At 39.4% G+C, this 17,444-nt stretch overlaps 2 protein-coding genes across 2 annotated transcripts; one reads left to right on the plus strand and one right to left on the minus strand.

The window, feature by feature from the left end:
- The first annotated feature begins 65 nt into the window (after positions 1-65).
- Positions 66-773, plus strand: LOC122648138 (protein BRASSINOSTEROID INSENSITIVE 1-like). The gene has a single exon (XM_043841390.1). It carries the CDS (start codon positions 66-68, stop codon positions 771-773), a length of 708 nt encoding a protein of 235 aa, XP_043697325.1.
- A 12,309-nt stretch (positions 774-13,082) lies between these two features.
- LOC122648140 (40S ribosomal protein S18-like) lies at positions 13,083-16,379 on the minus strand. The gene is made up of 4 exons (XM_043841392.1): positions 16,255-16,379; positions 15,944-16,104; positions 15,431-15,619; positions 13,083-13,362 (listed from the first exon to the last, which is right to left on the minus strand). The coding sequence occupies exons 1-4, from the start codon at positions 16,255-16,257 to the stop codon at positions 13,257-13,259; spliced, it is 459 nt and encodes a 152-aa protein (XP_043697327.1). The 5' UTR covers positions 16,258-16,379; the 3' UTR covers positions 13,083-13,256.
- Positions 16,380-17,444: the final 1,065 nt, after the last annotated feature.

Here is a 17,444-nt window from a genome sequence, read left to right on the forward strand (position 1 = left end):
GGAACCTCGTTTCGCTATTGGGATACTGCAAGGTTGGGGAAGAACGGCTCTTGGTTTATGAGTATATGCGGTTTGGCAGCTTAGAAGACATTTTACATGATCGGAGAAAGGCTGGGATCAAGTTGAATTGGGCTGCAAGGAGAAAAATTGCCATTGGAGCTGCAAGAGGTTTGGCTTTTCTCCACCACAACTGCAACCCCCACATCATTCACAGGGACATGAAGTCAAGTAATGTCCTGCTTGATGACAACTTGGAAGCCCGGGTATCAGATTTTGGAATGGCAAGGCTAATGAGTGCAATGGATACCCACCTGAGTGTCAGCACACTTGCAGGCACCCCAGGTTATGTCCCACCTGAATACTACCAGAGCTTCAGATGCTCCACCAAAGGTGATGTTTACAGCTATGGTGTGGTCCTCCTTGAGCTACTAACTGGTAAGCAGCCAACAGACTCACCTGACTTTGGTGACAATAATCTAGTGGGTTGGGTGAAGCAGCATGCGAAGTTGAAAATAAGCGATGTCTTTGACCCTGAGCTCATGAAAGAGGATCCAAGCTTGGAGATGGAGCTACTACAACATTTAAGGGTTGCGTGTGCATGCTTGGATGATCGACCATGGCGACGACCCACAATGATACAAGTAATGGCACTGTTCAAGGAAATTCAAGCAGGGTCAGGCATTGATTCCTCCTCCACTGATGCCACCAAGGATGGCAGTTTCACAGCAGTGGAGATGAGCATAAAGGAGGCTCCAGAGCCATGCAAGGAGTAGCAGCAGATAGAATTAAGCATTTTTCAGAATCCAAATTGAAAGAAAGAAAAGAAAATTCTTTCAGAAGAAAGGTACCCAAATTTTCCCCCCTCCCAAATATCATTTTACTGGCATGGGTAGTCTTATTGTATCTTTATAATTCCCATCGATGTATGTATCATATCACTCCTTTTTCATTCTGTTAGAGAAGATCTCTCTCAGTTATGTCTATACTACACCTAGTTAATTTTCCCTAATTTTTCTTTTGTGGATTTTGTTAAGTGTATATGAATAGTTGCAACGGGTTCATGGGGTTTGATTTTCAGTTTTTTCAGTTTCTTTCTGGGAGATTGGTTTTTTGTCATATATATAATCATAAAAAGGAAATTCAAAATCTTAAAGAGGGTGGCTCGTGAATGTGAAACTTTGTGACTTCAGCGATGGTGACCAAGTAGTGAGTTCTTCTGGCTCTTTCTTTCTTGGGTTCGAGAGTGTTGGGCCTTATTGAGCTCTCTACTTTTCTCTCTTTTATTATGGTTTTTTTCCCGCTTATCTCTTTGTCTGTTTTGAATAGTTTTTTCCCCCTTAGGGGAAGCAGGTAACGCACCACCTGAAGTGAAGTTTCCTCCTACATTATTAATCTATCAATCTGGGCCGAATCCTTGAATTAGGAAACCACACTTATGCGTGATGCCTTTGCTTTAGTATTTTATAGCTGAATTGATCTTTCTGGTCAAAGATTCCTTTGAAATTAAGCTCATGATGCATGAATTCATGAAAAGAATGCTTAAACAATTTTAGATCTGGACCATCTAAGTAGGTCGTGGCCAGTACATATCATAGGGGAGAGAGAGAGGGTGTTGTCTGAGCAAGTGGCATATAGAGCACCAAATGACATGGAGTTAGGTATCAGTCTTGTATTGGCCGATACGTATTAATATTGCCAGTACCCGATACTGATACTGATACTGATCAAGAGTATCGGCCAAATAGTGATTTGTTTTTTAATATGTACCTGATATCAGCACGATATGACCCGATGTCAGTCGATCCATATCGTATCAGTATGGGCATCATTACTTGGTTTGTTAATTCCAAGTAATTCCATGGAGCTATATATGCCATTCCCCTCTGTGCAAGTGTCCTGTCTAATTGTATCCATTGCCTTCAGTAACAAGCAATAGAGTCCATTACTTTTCTAGTTTAGTGTATATATTATGATCTGTCTAGCTTTCGTTTTATTTCATATTGTGAGAGACTTTGATTGAAGTCTCTCTCACTCTATCTTCGCCAAAGCCCAAATTTCTTTATTCCTTTCCTTCCCTTCACTCCTTGCCATCTCCATTAAATGAGTGAAGAAGAAGAAGAGGAATGGACATAAAAACGCTGACCACCATAAATTATTGGAAATCTTAATCTATACACAAAGATGGAAATAGCTTTCCTTTTTTACTTTTCCCAATAATATTAATAATTGGATAGGGAAGCAAGCAAACAAGAAGGGAAGAAGAGTACTTGTTTAAAGAGCCAATCCATTGGTTCTGCGGTGGAGACACGCTCAGCTACAGCTTTCACAGTCACACACACAACAAAGACAAACGAGCCCAGGACAGGAGGCGTGGGCGTGGGAAGAGGGTGGGGGAAGTGGGATCTACAGAGTCTTCAATTCAAACATTTGGTGGGCGTACGGATAGTAGTAGCGTGGTGCTGTCCGGGGGGTTACCCTACAACGTCATCTTCCATTGCTGGCATTTGTCCAGATCCATCCACGTGTAAGGATAATCCCCCGTTTACGTGGTGGCTTCATATCACATCACACTAGTATCCATCTCAGCTGCCACGGTGGAAGATTTTCTATCTTTGGGTCTGATGGACATTACCACTCCACCAAACGCATCCCTTAAAAAAGAGTAAAATTTGCTGCTTCAGCTTCTTCAGTGCTTCACTGTGATCTGTAATTAACTATTGGAAAAAAAACCATACCCGTAAGAGTGCAGATTCAAATATGCATCCTTTCACAGCTCCTTCCAATCGCATTTCTCCCGAGATGAAAGAAAAGATAGGCAATTTCTAATGAATTGTGGAACCCGTATAGATATTTTCTCTTCTATTCTATTCATGGATTTAGTAATCTATATTGAATGGCATATCGGTCTCAATCAATACCAATCTGTATTGATCCATCGTTTTGGAATCGACTAGAAATCTGTAAATATTGATATGCCATCGTAAATTTCTACTGATCTCGAACCTCCTTCATTACATTTGGAATATCCTGAATCAATTGGCTTATTTGGCCTTTCTGATATCGATCTTTTAAACCATGATTTTGATACCATTCTTCAAATTCTCCTTGGTAAATTGGTAGGGGGTTAGGAGATGAGAATTTGAGACGGTAGAGAATGGAACACACACCTTAGTTGTTGTGGTACACACGTGCCACAGTACATGTGCGGATAAGATTTCTTGTGAGGAGGGGTAGGGTAGCAGACAAGGAAGAAGCAGTGTATCATGTATGGGGGCAAGAGGGGCAGGCGAAATAATCGAGGGGTAAGTGGGCCCCGCAACCTTAGTTGGCCGATATGCCCACGTGCGATAACGAAGGCAGTGGGGCCCTCTTGCCGGACTGCGTACCGGATAAGGACGAAAGTCACGAAACCCACCAAATTAAACAAAAGCGACGGCTCAGATTTCTTCAATATTTTTTGGGGGGTTTGGAATTCCGTCCTTCAATTTTAAATTAAAACCCCACATTTTTTAACGAATTTAGCCCAGATTCCGAGAGTCGAAGTCACGCTCTGCGGTTTACGAGTCTAAATGGCCACAGGCCACGCGCTTTGGTGGTAGTTTTTTATAGCTTTCAATTTAATTAAGTTTTGGGGAAAGTTTTTGTTAAATTTTTTTTTTTTTTGGGTTGTTTAGTCAAATAGTCGTCCTTGAAATCCGGGTTTGAAAGTGCGGGTCACGAGGGTCCACGTGGTCCTTATCTCCCGATTACCCGGTTCTGCGTTGGAACACACACACCAAACCTCAACCTTCATTTTTGGGGTCTATATGTATATGGGTCCTTTATTATTCCTACTCTTCTAACTGTCTTTTAGGGGTGTCAATTGATCGGGTTCGATCGATTTTGGTCCGGCTCAAGTGTTTAATTGGTTTCATCAATTTAAGGCATCTATTGTTATCGACTGTTTAAGTAATTGCGCCTTCTAGGTCAGGGTATGGACATGTTTCTATTCATGGTAATTGAGTTAATTGATTAACCAGGCTATAAACATTCGGTTAATGGTATCGATCAATCTTGGTTAATCGATCTTGCCCAATTGGGTCAGTTGGTACAGGCTAGCATTTGAAACTTTAACCGTCAGTATGTCTAATGAAGTGTAACTTTTCACTATTTGTCACTTAACAATACATGGATTCCTCCATAGAATAGATGATGTCACCTATTTATCAAATTTTAGTCCAAAATAAGTGAAGAAAATGATTCAAACTCTGATCAAATTTTAGCTAAATTACAAAAGTAACATCATATAAAAATGAATATAAATACAAAACGACATATTAGATGTGTGTTTGGTCATCCCGCATAAAACTTATCCTTTGTACCATCCTATGGTAAATAGTGAAGCATTAGACTTTAATAGGCATAGTGACATCTAGATTTTTTCTATTAATTTATATATTTCTCATCCCAAGTTTATTTAGTCCATAATTAAGTCGATTTGACTCTTTTAAGTATTAGTTCTTAGCTGCTCCCCTATGAGGCCTACATTAGTACCAAAAAAAATTTTTAAATAATTTTGAAGTACGTGTTTTGTGTAGTAAAGTAATGTAGTTCTTCATGTGGGCCTCGCGTGTTTATCTTTCCTTTATCCTCTTTTCTCCCTTAAAAAATGATCCTTAATTAGTGATTCCATGACTAAGCTTTGTCATTATTAGGGAGAATCAAATAAAAAGAATGCATGCATGGAACTAATAACACATAAACTTAAGTTGCTAATGTAATGATATAAGATAAGATTTAAACTTTTTTTTTTTTTTTTTTTTTTTTTTGGTAGAAGATAAGATTCAAACTTTGGTATATGGGAAGGTTAGACTAGGGGAAGGCTTCTTCATGGGAAGGATGGGATTTGATCGGCTTGGGCCTATTAGGTTGATTCTTGTTGGGGTCATGCAATTTGATCAGCTCTTCCATGACACACACGCACACATTTCATGTACAAATTCTGAGGATCAGACTAATTTATTTTGTGGATAAGAGAATACTACCTGGGCCTCTAGAGCCTGCACGTGCGCTCTAATCAATGGAAATGCCTACGCAAGCATCGATTGGGTGAGAATTTTGTCTTTTCATGGGTAGAGTGGTACTTTCCATTGGGCCAAGGCAGAATTGTGTCTAGACACAGGAGCTACGTTGGTAATGCGACCACTCTTCCCTCCCTCCCCCCTCCCCCTCTCCCCCTCCCTTTTTTTTTCCTATTGAAACCGAAACCCAGCTCCTTTTGGTCGCAAGGTAAATTAGGAAAAACAGGGAAGGGAATGGTTGTGTGGAATATTTGTATTTGTTACAAAATATATTTTACATCTGAAGAAAATATTTGTATTTCTCTTGCAATCAAAACACCCAAAATATATTTTTTCCTGACACTTTATAAGAAAATATTTTCATTTTCCTTGCGACCAAACAGAACTTAAACATATCAAAGGAGGGTTATTGTCCTTGATGCAAAATTTCCACCATGAGCCCAAGTTTCTTCCACGTCTCTCTCTCTTTCTCTCTTTGGATTTATTTTACGTGCTTGCAGATGGTCAAAAGATAATTAAGTTGCTGTCCTTCAAGGCTCCAACCACCTAACCCAACTCAGTTTCAACCACCACCATGACCAAATGAATTTTGAACAGTTTACTTCAATGGATCCAGATCTTGTATGACGCAGCTGTCCGTCCTGCCTGTACTGTACAGACATAGGGCTGCACGCAAAGACCATCTTACCCTTGCCCGAGTGCCTTGTCCGAATGGAGATAAGGCGGTCTTTGCGCATGGCACTGTGTCTGTGCGGCACAGGCAGGACAGGCAGCAGGACAGGCAGCTGCACCGTAGACGATCTGGATCCTACTTCAATGGTGTGTGTGTGTTTGTTGGGGGAGAGGGGGGGTTTGCGGGATGGGGGTGGGAAGGCGGAGAGTGAGGGCCTGCTGGAGAGGGAGGGAGAAGGAAGAGAAGCTGGGAGGGAAGTGGTGGTTAGAGAGGATTTTTTTTCTCATTTTTCAAATCTATTTTTATTTTTTCCAACGATCCCAAAAACGATCAAATGAAGCTCAGGTTCTTTCTAGGTGTCACTATGCCTAGTGAAGTACAATGTTTCACTATTTGTCATTTGCTAGTATAAGTTATTCTACGTGATATAGGACCCCCCATATATATCTCAATGATTACATTTTTGTCCAAAGTAAGCATGGAAAGTTGCTCAAGATCAGATTCAAAGTTTTATAAAATTACCAAAATGCCATTTGATGGAGATGTATATATAATCCAAAATGCCATCTTTTGTAATTTAAGTTACTTTCTCTATTCATTTTAAGTTGACGCTCTATCAATAAGGGATCTGGATCCTCTACTGCCTTACTGCCCGGCAGGACCGTGCTGCCTAGACACAGCGTTACACGCAAAGACCGCCTTACCCCCACTCGGGTAAGGCACTTGGGCAGGGGTAAGGCAGACATTGCACACAGCGCCGTGTCTGGACAGCACGGTCCTGTCGGGCAGCTCGGCAGTAGAGGATCCAAATCCATCAATAAGATGCTTGCCTAGTCCTCTAGCACATGGATGGATCCAGATCCTCTACTACCGAGCTGCCCGGTAGAACGTTACTGTCGAGACACAGCAAGGCGGGGAATGACTGCCTTACCCCTGCTTGAGCACCTTGCCCGAGCAGGGGTAAGACGATCATTCACTGCTTCATTGTGTCTTGGCAACACGATCCTATAAGGCAATTCAACAGGAGAGGATCCAAATTGCACATGGATTAATCCATGTACTACCATGTGACAAATAGTGAAGCGTCATAATTCACAAGACGTAACGATAGGAAAGAAAACCCTATTTATTTCTTTTCTAGGAATGAAAAGACAAATTATAGAAAAAGGCTCTTCTTTCAGGTGAGAAAGAGAGGACTTTGTTTTATATATATATATTGCTTTTGCTATACACAAAACAAAATGGAATGACTAACATTAGTAGTATTATGATGGTGGTCTTGTGGGCTTCTCTAAGAAAGAAAGAAAGAAAGGCATTTTGATTTTGTTAGTACAGCTTTTTTGCTTTTGTTGTACACAAAACAAAATGGAATGAAGAACATTAGTAGAGCATTATGATGGTGATCTTGTTGGGCTTTCTAAGAAAGTCATTTTGATTATCTTTTGTACAGCTTTTTAGTTTCCATTCTTTCTATGTTTTCTAGTTTTCATAGAATGATGATGATGCTTCCATTGATTTTATATATCTTTTTGGCAAAACCAAGTGTAGTGGTGATAGGTATGTGATCCCCTCGTGCGGGTGTTTTATCATTACACCATGTTGAGACTTTAGAAAACTTAAGAGAGAGAGTGAGAGACTGTTTCAGTAAAATACAAAAATAAATAAACAGTATTATGCCTTAATCATTCTTATCTATTGCTTAACCTCGAATTTTGTCACTAAGCATGCACATATACATGTCAGTGTGATTTTTCTAGGTTTCACCTACCCACATACCCGGACCATAATTATGTTTATTGGGTTTTTGTCTTCTTGGGCATGGGGCTGGGTCTAGGTCTGGGTCTGGGTCTGGCCCAAATATGATAATACTTCGTAATAGAGCTAACCCTGGGTCAAGGTGTATCAGTATCGTATTAGCCGTACCCGATTTCAATATAGATTGGGAGTATTGGCCAAAAAACGATTCCTTTTTTGGAGTTTTGCTCGATTTGAACCCAATACAGATGGATGTGATCCGATCCATATCAGTATCAATGGTGACCAATACCGGTACCTATAACCATGGAGCAAGCAAACCCTCCAAATATTGTGTAAATTCAGGGTTTTAATAAAAACTTGGATCTAGTTTCTCTTCAGTTATGGAGAGAATCTCTTTAATCATGGGAACTGACCCTCTGATATAAGGGTGGAAGAATCTCTTCACCTTAGTGATTCTGCCTCTGAAATAGTCAATCGTGAATGTCATCACTAATAATTAACTCCCATCCCTTAGGTCCCATTTGTTTAGAGGGAAAGGTGGGATTTGGGATTGCTGGGAAGATGGGACCCACATGTTGGTGGGTGGGGTTTGTTGGAATGAAAATGTTGATGGAACTATGGACAAAGTAGGGGTGGGATTTTGAAGTGCCACATCAGCAAATAAAACATTTAATGATCTTCCATGAGCTTTTTTTAGGTTGGGGTGGGATTGTGAAGGATCACATCAGTATTTTCCCACCCTAATTCTCCCAAGTCCTAACCCACCTAAGTGAGGCTTAATCCCCTCTAAACAAACAGGGCCTTACTGGGAAAAACCATCAATATCCAATCAGATATAGGTCACATAAATGAAGAGAAACTGGTTCGATTAAGGATTAATACTACTAATGTTTATGATGTAGATCACATCCTTAAACTATTCAAACGCTTGCCACAAACGAGGGCTTAAAGTATTCCAAGAAGGTTGCCCTGATCAGCCATGAGGAAAACTTGCACTGCCTATGTGAAACCTAACACGATGCAGAGAATAATGGAAATCGCAAACACAATCACACAATGCGCACAAAGATTTACATGGTTCGGCAAGGTTGCCTACGTCCATGGTGAGATGAGATCTATTTCACTATCAATGGAGAATTGGGTTACAGTCGCTCGTTTCTCACACCTCTCTCAGATTTTTCAATACTGAAAAAAAAACACACTGTAGATTTTTTTAGCGAAAACCCTATACAAGAAATTTATCGAAATACCCATATAGTCTTTAAAACATCAACAGCCTAACCATGAATACCACAAAAGAAATAGTTGAAACCCAAGACTATTTGAATCTTGTCAACCCTAATGAGAGCAAAGTTCCTTAGTGCAATGGAATCCATTTTTTAACCGCAGTGTCTATTCTTTGGAATCCATTATTTGGGATCAAGTCAGAAATAATCTCTCCACGAAAGAAGGGTAAAGCTGCGTACATCCATACTCTACAATGGTGCAAACCTCGTACATTAAGTACACCCTCTTTTAATCTGTTCTTGGGTTCCTCTTGATTACCTAAGGAGTCATATTTCCCATCTTTTTGAGAGTTTGAAGGCAGAGACTTCCATTTTTTACTTTTATTTTTTGCTGGGCAAAAATTTATTAAAAAACTAAGAAAGGTAAAGGTTAACAACAATATCCGTCACATCCCATGCATTTGATTAGGCCTAGCTATTAGTGCAAGTTTATGGACAATGTAAATACAGTTCCGATCCATCATTTTAATAAAAACCGAAAGAAATTTGATTAGGTCAGTTTGAATGTAAAAAAGTATTAGAGTAGAGATTCCCTGGCCATGGATGTAATTCCAACTGAAGCAACCAATTGACCATCTGCCTCGAATCCATCCAAATTTCTACTGTCTTCCCATTGGTAATGCACCAACTGTTCCTTGCTTGATCCCTTCCTTGAGCCGGGGTGATCTTGTATGAGGAAAATTTATATGGGCAGAAACAATTTGTTTGTTAAGAGATACTAATAGCTGCCCAAACCACTTTTATGTGTGGATGTGAAAGGTCCCGGCTGAGATTATAGTGCAAGTAACCTCGGGTTGTGAGAAAGGGTAGAATTCCATTGGTGGAGGTGACAGGGGTTTGGAGAAGGTCATAGGCTCAGATTGGATGGGTAGAGAGATCGGTCATTGACCCAACAATTGATGACTTTGGATGTGTGAAACTATAACACTCAATTTGTCCAAAAAAAACAACTATGGAAAAAGTGGTGTGTTGGGTTTTTAGGTTACATTAAGACACATTGATTATTGGGCTCATAAATAGGTTAATCATTCCATGTGTTATAAATCTGATACAAAAAGGAGAGGACAGAAAGATGGCCTGAGCCGAATGAGATCGTTCTGTCCTTAAAACAGTATTTGCACCATCTTATTCTTGCAAAGGATTACAGCAAACCTGCCTCCCAAGATAAATCAGGCTAGCCGATTACTGGTTGCAGTGATAATAATCACTTGAAGCTATCCAGAGAGCTTTTGTTTTTTGTTGTATATAACTGAGAGATTTGTGGCCCACTTATAGGCCCACAGGGCCTGTTCGGATGGGTCACACCCATAGGTTCATATGGCTGTTATGATGGATCATGACCATTGAGCTTTCATGGCTGTACGGATGGGCTACAACCAGTGGGCTCAATGATTGCGCCAAGGGTTGCACCTCCATTTTGACCAGCATCCTATCCAACGGTTAGATCCTAAGCACCCCTTTGATCAGACACGATCCAATGGTTGAAACCTAACAATCGTACTGGATCATAGACCGTTGATCTCAAAAAGATTTAGGCGCATAATGCGCACGTGCGAAGTGCAAAGTGCGCCATCAAGGCGCCACATTGTGCCCCACGTACGCATACGCGCTCAGACGATCACCGTCCTCGTTCGCAAGCGTATCGTACAATCCTTTCCAAACATAACATGCAATAATAGCTCACAAACACATATAAACCAAAGGAAAAGGAAACACTTCTCCCACATCTATTATTTGAAAAATTCCAACACTATGTTTTAAGTCAAGGGTATTTCATACCTAACACATTATGAAAATGTGTTAGGATCAGGTAAATATTATCTATTCAATCCAAGATCTCCACAGCCATCACTTGTCATTATTATCTATTTCTATTCACGGGAGATTCAAAAGAAAGACCGTGGAAAGCTATTAGGAAGCTTTAAAAACTTTGGAATCGACTTCATTTATCAGCCAAAAAGATATGGATCTTATTTACTATTTATTCATTGTCTTCCAAATCTGTATGGGATATTATATGAATGAAGTGTGATAGTAATCACAACATTCTGAGCTGCCGAGTAGGGTATGCTAGGACCTCCCTCATCTCTCTCATGAAATGACCTCACTACCCTTTTTTCTATGATACCATTATATTGCACCTCATTGGTGTCTCCCTATGTCACTTGCTCAGAGATCTCTTCCAAGAAAATATGACACTAAATTACTTTGGTGGTATAATTTTCTTCTTTCGTACCATTTAAGTATAATCACTATCAATGACCCGGAGAAGATGATGTGCATAGTTAAAAAGTCTCGGTTGTGTAAATAAGGTGAGTCACTTGTACGGAAAGAGACCCCTTTTTAGCTAGACCCAATCGCCTCCATTGACAAGCAGAATTTAGGTGTCATTGGCCAATGCAGCATGCATCACCCATGACGAAGCCTCCATTCCTGCATTAGAAACAAACCATAACCAGTTTATGGAATCCGGCAATGGCTGGATGGATCTCTTGAGGGCCGAGTCAAAGACTGTACATGGTTGTATAAGAGGATTCTATTCAATAAGAAAGAGAGATAAGAGAAGAGATAGCACACCACAATTTAACCTGATTCATTTCAGTTTGAACCTACGTCCACAAGAATAATTTTCACTTCTGTAGTTACAAGGACAAGATTCTCCCTTCTTATAGAGAAGGCGAGAATCAATGGATTAGGATATGATTGATTAATACAAGGAACAAGAGTGAATAGGAAACAATTAAGTAAGCTTGGAATGAAGAAAAAGAAAGAAAGAAAGAAAGAAAGAAAGAAAGAAAGAAAGCCATTTGAGAGAGGGAGAAGATTTTGATTTACGACACTTTATCCTCTCCCATAGTTATCTCTTCTTATCTTTAAATGTATTTCCTTCTTTATTGGATTTGAAATTCTCCAAAATTGATTCTTTTGAATCATATCCTCTTATAGATTGGAACTTGGAAGCAACTAACTCAATAAAGAGTGCTTGTTCAGGGCGCTCAAGTCTCAAGAATTTCTAATATTTTAATTGAGAAGAATACATTAAGAGTCTAGTAAGGATCAAAGGGTATTCTGAGTTCTGATTCGTATCTAGCAAATAGTTATTGGCCGGACTGCGTGAAAGGGTCATCGCATATCAAATTCACACTATCCAGTAAATACATGAAGGGAAGTGATTTACTATGAAAATTGGCAGATGCCATTCACCATTAGGATTGCAACTTGGGGACGCTGGGCTAGGTGTTTGAAAACCTAGGCCTAGCCCAAGGTTACTAACCAGCACTAATCCCGAAATAGCACTTCTTGGGGCAAGGTCGTAATCCTGCCAAGCTGGTCTCGGATCAACTCAACCCTGCCAGGTAGAAAATGTTTACAATGATTATTATCTGGGTTTGAAGTGTAGAAGGAAAACACAGGCCTCACCGTCACAAATTGAGATCAAGTATCTTGAAAATCTAGTTATCAGAACAATTAATGAGACAAATATAAGCGGTCACAAATCACAATCATTAACAAGCAAATATTGTCCCATAACAATTTGAAACTAGAGAAGCTGTTCAGCACAAGGTTAAATCAAGGTATCTGTATCTGCAGTATCGGGCCACATCGTATTGCTTTGTCAATAATTTCATATAATATTATTTTTTAGAACCTTTTACCCTAGATACATACCGTTTCACCAATCCGGTCAAAACACAGTATCGGCTGATCTAATACCGAACTTAGCACCATGGTTCAGCATGCTGGACAACTATTAATGTTCCCACGACTGACACAGTAGCTTAGTCATGCGATAGCCAGCATTTGGACCCCGAACCTCTCCAACATAAATCCGATGGCTGGGCAGTTCTTTGGATGCATGCTCCAGTGTTTCCAGCCATCAGATGCGTGCTGGAGATTATCCCCTTCCCCTACATTTACCAAAGTAGACCACTGCTCACAGAAGAGTTAAAAAGAACATCAGTACCTCGTGTTCCTTAAGGCTCACATTACCTGTTACCAATTGGATCCCAAAGGAAATGCGGAAGTAAAGAGTCTCTGTCACCAAGAACGTAAGAATTCAGATTAACTTGAATCCAGCAATCAGAACAGCTTACACAGGAGAATTCAGTTACACTGGCCAAAGAACTGGCAACAGAGAAGAGCGAGGGGGAATCCCTCTCTAGTCTATCATACTTGAGGGGAGACTGCACAGGGAGGCATATTGAAACAATGAACACTTCGTTCGACTTTACAACTTAAACCCAATTTTCAGCTTCTATTCAACATGTGAAGGAAAATTCCAAGATCGAAAATGTAATTAAGAATCTTAACAAGATTTGATTAGCAATCCACATCATATAATATCTAATACTCAATTTAGCATCCATACATTGCTCCAAAAGAAATTTTAAAAACCACGTCCATAAAGTCTCAGCTTCAAAATTTTGTAACAGAACACTCACCTGATAATCTAGAAATTCAAAAATCTAAGACAGAAGCTTAACGCTTCTTAGAGACACCAACAGTCTTCCCCCTACGACCTGTAGTCTTGGTGTGCTGACCACGGACACGGAGGCCCCAGTAGTGCCTCAGACCACGATGGTTCCTAAACAACAGCAGACAGCAGATCTGTCAGCATCAAATCCTTGAATGCAAAAGTAGAAAAAACAACTAGAGAATCCCCTCGATAGTTCCAAAAAATTGTTTGGAGATTTACTTGACAAAAAATGTAATATCTTTTGGCAGTATCTTTTTGCTTCCAATAAAAATCTTTTGTACTCTCTTTTTAAGCACCTAATTTGATCCTATTAACAATAAACTTGGCAAGTGCTGGTTGGGGAAAAAACACAACAATGAGATGCTTCAGTATGTCATCTATTACAACCTAGAAATAATGATTCCAGATCAAAATTCAGTCCATGCAAAACAATCAGATCCAAGCACATTTACACAAATGTAATTGCCATTGAAAGACATTTAAAATTGTGTATACAAGGTAGCTTAACAATTATTTAAATCCCCCTGAGTCACTTCAGTCATGATTTGTTGTGCTTTTTAATTTATTGAATAAGAAAAGAATTAGCTATATCACCACAAACTCCCAGAGCCATTAAGACATTACTTCAGCTCAATGGGGAAAACAGAAGTGAAGCACTAGAACTATCCTCACATACACAAGCAGCTCAACCAAAAGCAAGTTAACCAATCTCAATGGCTCATACCTTCCATCCCCACCATCATTTAACAAGTAGTTAATCCATCAATTCAATATCTCCATTTCTTTCTCGCTGGTACCTAATCTTTGAATAAAACTCACCATGGCAAAAGAAAGACCTAATGGTTTCTTCTCTTCCTGTTCCTTTAATGTTAATTCTGATAAACCCAGAAGTTTGATAACCAGTTCAATATCGTCCATATTGTCTTTAACCTTACTGACAATCAGATTTTCAATGTGTGGTCAGAGGTGAGCCTTCCTGGATCAGAAGGAAATCAAGGAACTGTGAGAAGATATCTCAAGGATGATCACTGTCTTGACGGTTCAAGCTACTGTTGGCGGTTATTGTAGTTGAGAAAAGTGGGGCACCCCAAAAGATCAGTTGATGATGTAGAACAAAATCAGGGTTATGTGAAATGAATCTTGTGATTTCAGTTTCTGCTCAACCTACTTAAGAGAGTAGAAGAAACTACAGTGCAGAGAAGGTTGTCGCATACTCGCATCTTCAGCATTCAGCAATACCAACAGAAATGAAGGTTGCTCACCTGGTCTCCCTATCTTTGACTATAATTCTTGATATTATGATTTTAAAAAGTTTTCAAATTCCTTCACAGTAATACATGATTGAAATTTTCAGCCGATTACATTTATCATCCATCTTGATCAAGACCAGAAGTAGATCTAATCACTGTTAAAATAAATAGGGTTACCTTTAATGACCTCTTGAATTCTCAAATACTGACTTCTATTACCTAACCTTAATTTCTCATTTCTCAGTTTCCCAAATTAGTAACTAGGACTTCACCATAGAATGATCTTCAGCTCTCATTCTTGATATTAAGATTTCAATTCATGGTCCCCCAAAAAATGGATTGCACCCAAAATTTAGTAAGACTGCCACTAATGCATATACTATTTTTCAACTATTCCTCTAAAACACATTTAACAGACAATGAATTGCAAGATGTTCCACTTCAAGGGCAACCAAGCTAAATAAGCTTCTTTGTTCCAACTTCCAAGATCCAAATATACAAAAAAGCAATCATGAAATCATCCATGCAACAATATCATCTTGAGGCCTCAAAGGCTCTTAACAGTTAACACTAAGAAACAAAGGGATTAGTTTAAAAATGCTTCCTTCAATTAATGATGGTTTATTGTTAGGTCAGGATAAAAGCTTTTCAAAAGTAAATGATGCAATACAAAATAAAGTTGATCAAACAGCCATAACCACATATAAAGTAGTCTAGTGTGGGAAAAATAATTGCATATTGCATTTGAAATAATACATTTATCATATTAGTCCGTATTTCTTAGAGGATAAAACATCACCATAATGCTCCCAAGTTAAACCACCAGAGATGCAATAAGTTAATGAATCCTAGGATAATAACCCATTTCAATCTTCCAGGAAATTTTGCATATAAAGAAAATCAATAAAAACCAAATAAGAAATTACCTGATCTTCTTCAATCGTTCCAAATCATCTCTCAACTTCATATCCAATGCGTTAGACACAACCTGTGAATACCTCCCATCCTTGTAATCCTTCTTCCTGTTCAAAAACCAGTCCGGGATTTTGAACTGTCTAGGGTTGGCGACAATCACCATGAGGTTCTCCAGCTCCTGCGCGGTTAATTCACCAGCCCTAACAACACAAGAACACCATTTCAATGTTAAACAAAGATAAGCTAATAAATCAAACGAAACAAGAAATATTGCGTTTAAGTACTACTCATCACCCTAGTGAGGTAGGACTGTAACAAAAATTTGAGTTAAATAAGTACCGTTGGAAGAAGTAAAACTCATTCAGAATTCACCTAACAAAGAAGTAGAGAGAGAGGGAGAAGCATTTCCAAAAAGACAAGAAGATAAATCAAAGCGTACGTGAAAAGTCATGAGAACAAATAAAATTTACAAAATTCCTCAATTTGCACAGGAAAAGGGGAAACAGAACAAACAAGATCGCAACCTCTTGTTCATGTCGACGTCGGCCTTCTTGCAGACGATGTTGGCGAATCGTCTCCCAATACCTTTGATGGAGGTCATGGCGAACATGATCTTCTGCTTTCCGTCGACATTGGTGTTCAGAACACGGAGAATATGTTGGAAATCTTCGTTTGCAATCAGAGACTGAGATACATATCAGAAGAGATCAGATCCGGTTAACAAATCCGCAGCTTCAATTATACCAAAATACACAAATACTTGTCTCTGAAAGATGCAAAGAGATGAACAAACAAAAAAAATTAAACTGAGTGAAAGATCGAACGCGTGAAATACCATTGTGATGGAGGAGGGCTTGCAGGATGAGTGGAGCGAAGGTAAGCGAGTCGCGCGAAATCACAGAAAGCCAAAGACCTCGAAAGCTCGACACTAGGGTTTTGGCGTATTTATAAGTGTATTGGGTACTAGGCGCTTACGCTCATTCGCAGCTTTGGTTAGGGTTTTATAATATTTCGAGACTAAATTACCCTCCGTAAGTTCCCTAACGGCGACTATATCCCGATATAAGGGCAAACCAGATGGGTCGGGCGGTCGGTCGGATCTGGATTCTCAAGTCAACGATTTGGCTTTTATTTATTTTTGGGTAATTAGGGCGAGGGGAGGACGACGGTTCAAGGTATCGGCTGATCCCCGATAGCGATATGATATCAATTACATAGCGGTGGTATTTGTGGGATTAAAATCCTCTACAATGCGAGCATCTTGTGGTGCAGTACAGTGCGGGCCTCTGTGCTCGACTCATGGAAGAGGCTTCATCCAACGGTGCGAACTTGATGTAAGACATTTTTTTTTCTTTCTTCTCGAGCTCAACACCATTGGATGTCACATCTTCCATGTGTCAAGCTCTCAGGCCTGCAGTGCAGTGTATCGCAAGATTACGGCACTATAAAGGAATTTTTTCGTATTAGTGTAGGCAAGGTTAAAACTTAAAAGGGTTTAAAAAACCAAGATATTGAAATTTTGAGCGGCAAAATTGTCCAATTAGACATCATATCGATATTATATGGGTACGGTTATCAATACATAAGACTAGGGGTGTCAATCAGTCGGTTCGGTCCAAGTTTGGGCCAGTTTTTCCGATTTCGGTGTGGCTTTTAGGGAAATCAAAACCGAACCAATAAGGACTTTTCAATTTTGGCTTGATCTCGATTTCGGTGCTGGTTGGTTTCGTATCAGTTTCAGTTTATGATAATGGATTGATAAAGGTTTGGATTCAGTTCGATACCGGGTTTTTGAAAACGGGCTGGGTTTATTTGTGTCTATTTTCTTCCCTTTCTCTTTTCAATTACATTAAATATTTCATTAACCCCACACTCAGAAAGGAGATCAATGGAAGAAGCATTGTTACAAATCAATTTCCATATTTTCATACCCTGATATTCATTGATTTGTAACAATTCCCCTTACAATCATAAATTTGCTCATTACTATTGAAATCAAATCAATTATTCATAACCTTATACTCA

This window comes from Telopea speciosissima, unplaced genomic scaffold (assembly GCF_018873765.1).
Source record: "Telopea speciosissima isolate NSW1024214 ecotype Mountain lineage unplaced genomic scaffold, Tspe_v1 Tspe_v1.0504, whole genome shotgun sequence".
Classification (NCBI taxonomy): domain Eukaryota; kingdom Viridiplantae; phylum Streptophyta; class Magnoliopsida; order Proteales; family Proteaceae; genus Telopea; species Telopea speciosissima.

Excerpts from the sequence above, each read along its gene's own strand:
- LOC122648138 (XM_043841390.1), top strand. The coding sequence starts at position 66 with ATGCGGTTTGGCAGCTTAGAAGACATTTTACATGATCGGAGAAAGGCT.
- LOC122648140 (XM_043841392.1), bottom strand. Across the intron at positions 15,620-15,943 it reads GACGTCGACATGAACAAGAG|GGCTGGTGAATTAACCGCGC; the intron begins GTTGCGATCTTG and ends TTGTGTTGTTAG. Across the intron at positions 13,363-15,430 it reads GAACGATTGAAGAAGATCAG|GAACCATCGTGGTCTGAGGC; the intron begins GTAATTTCTTAT and ends GCTGTTGTTTAG.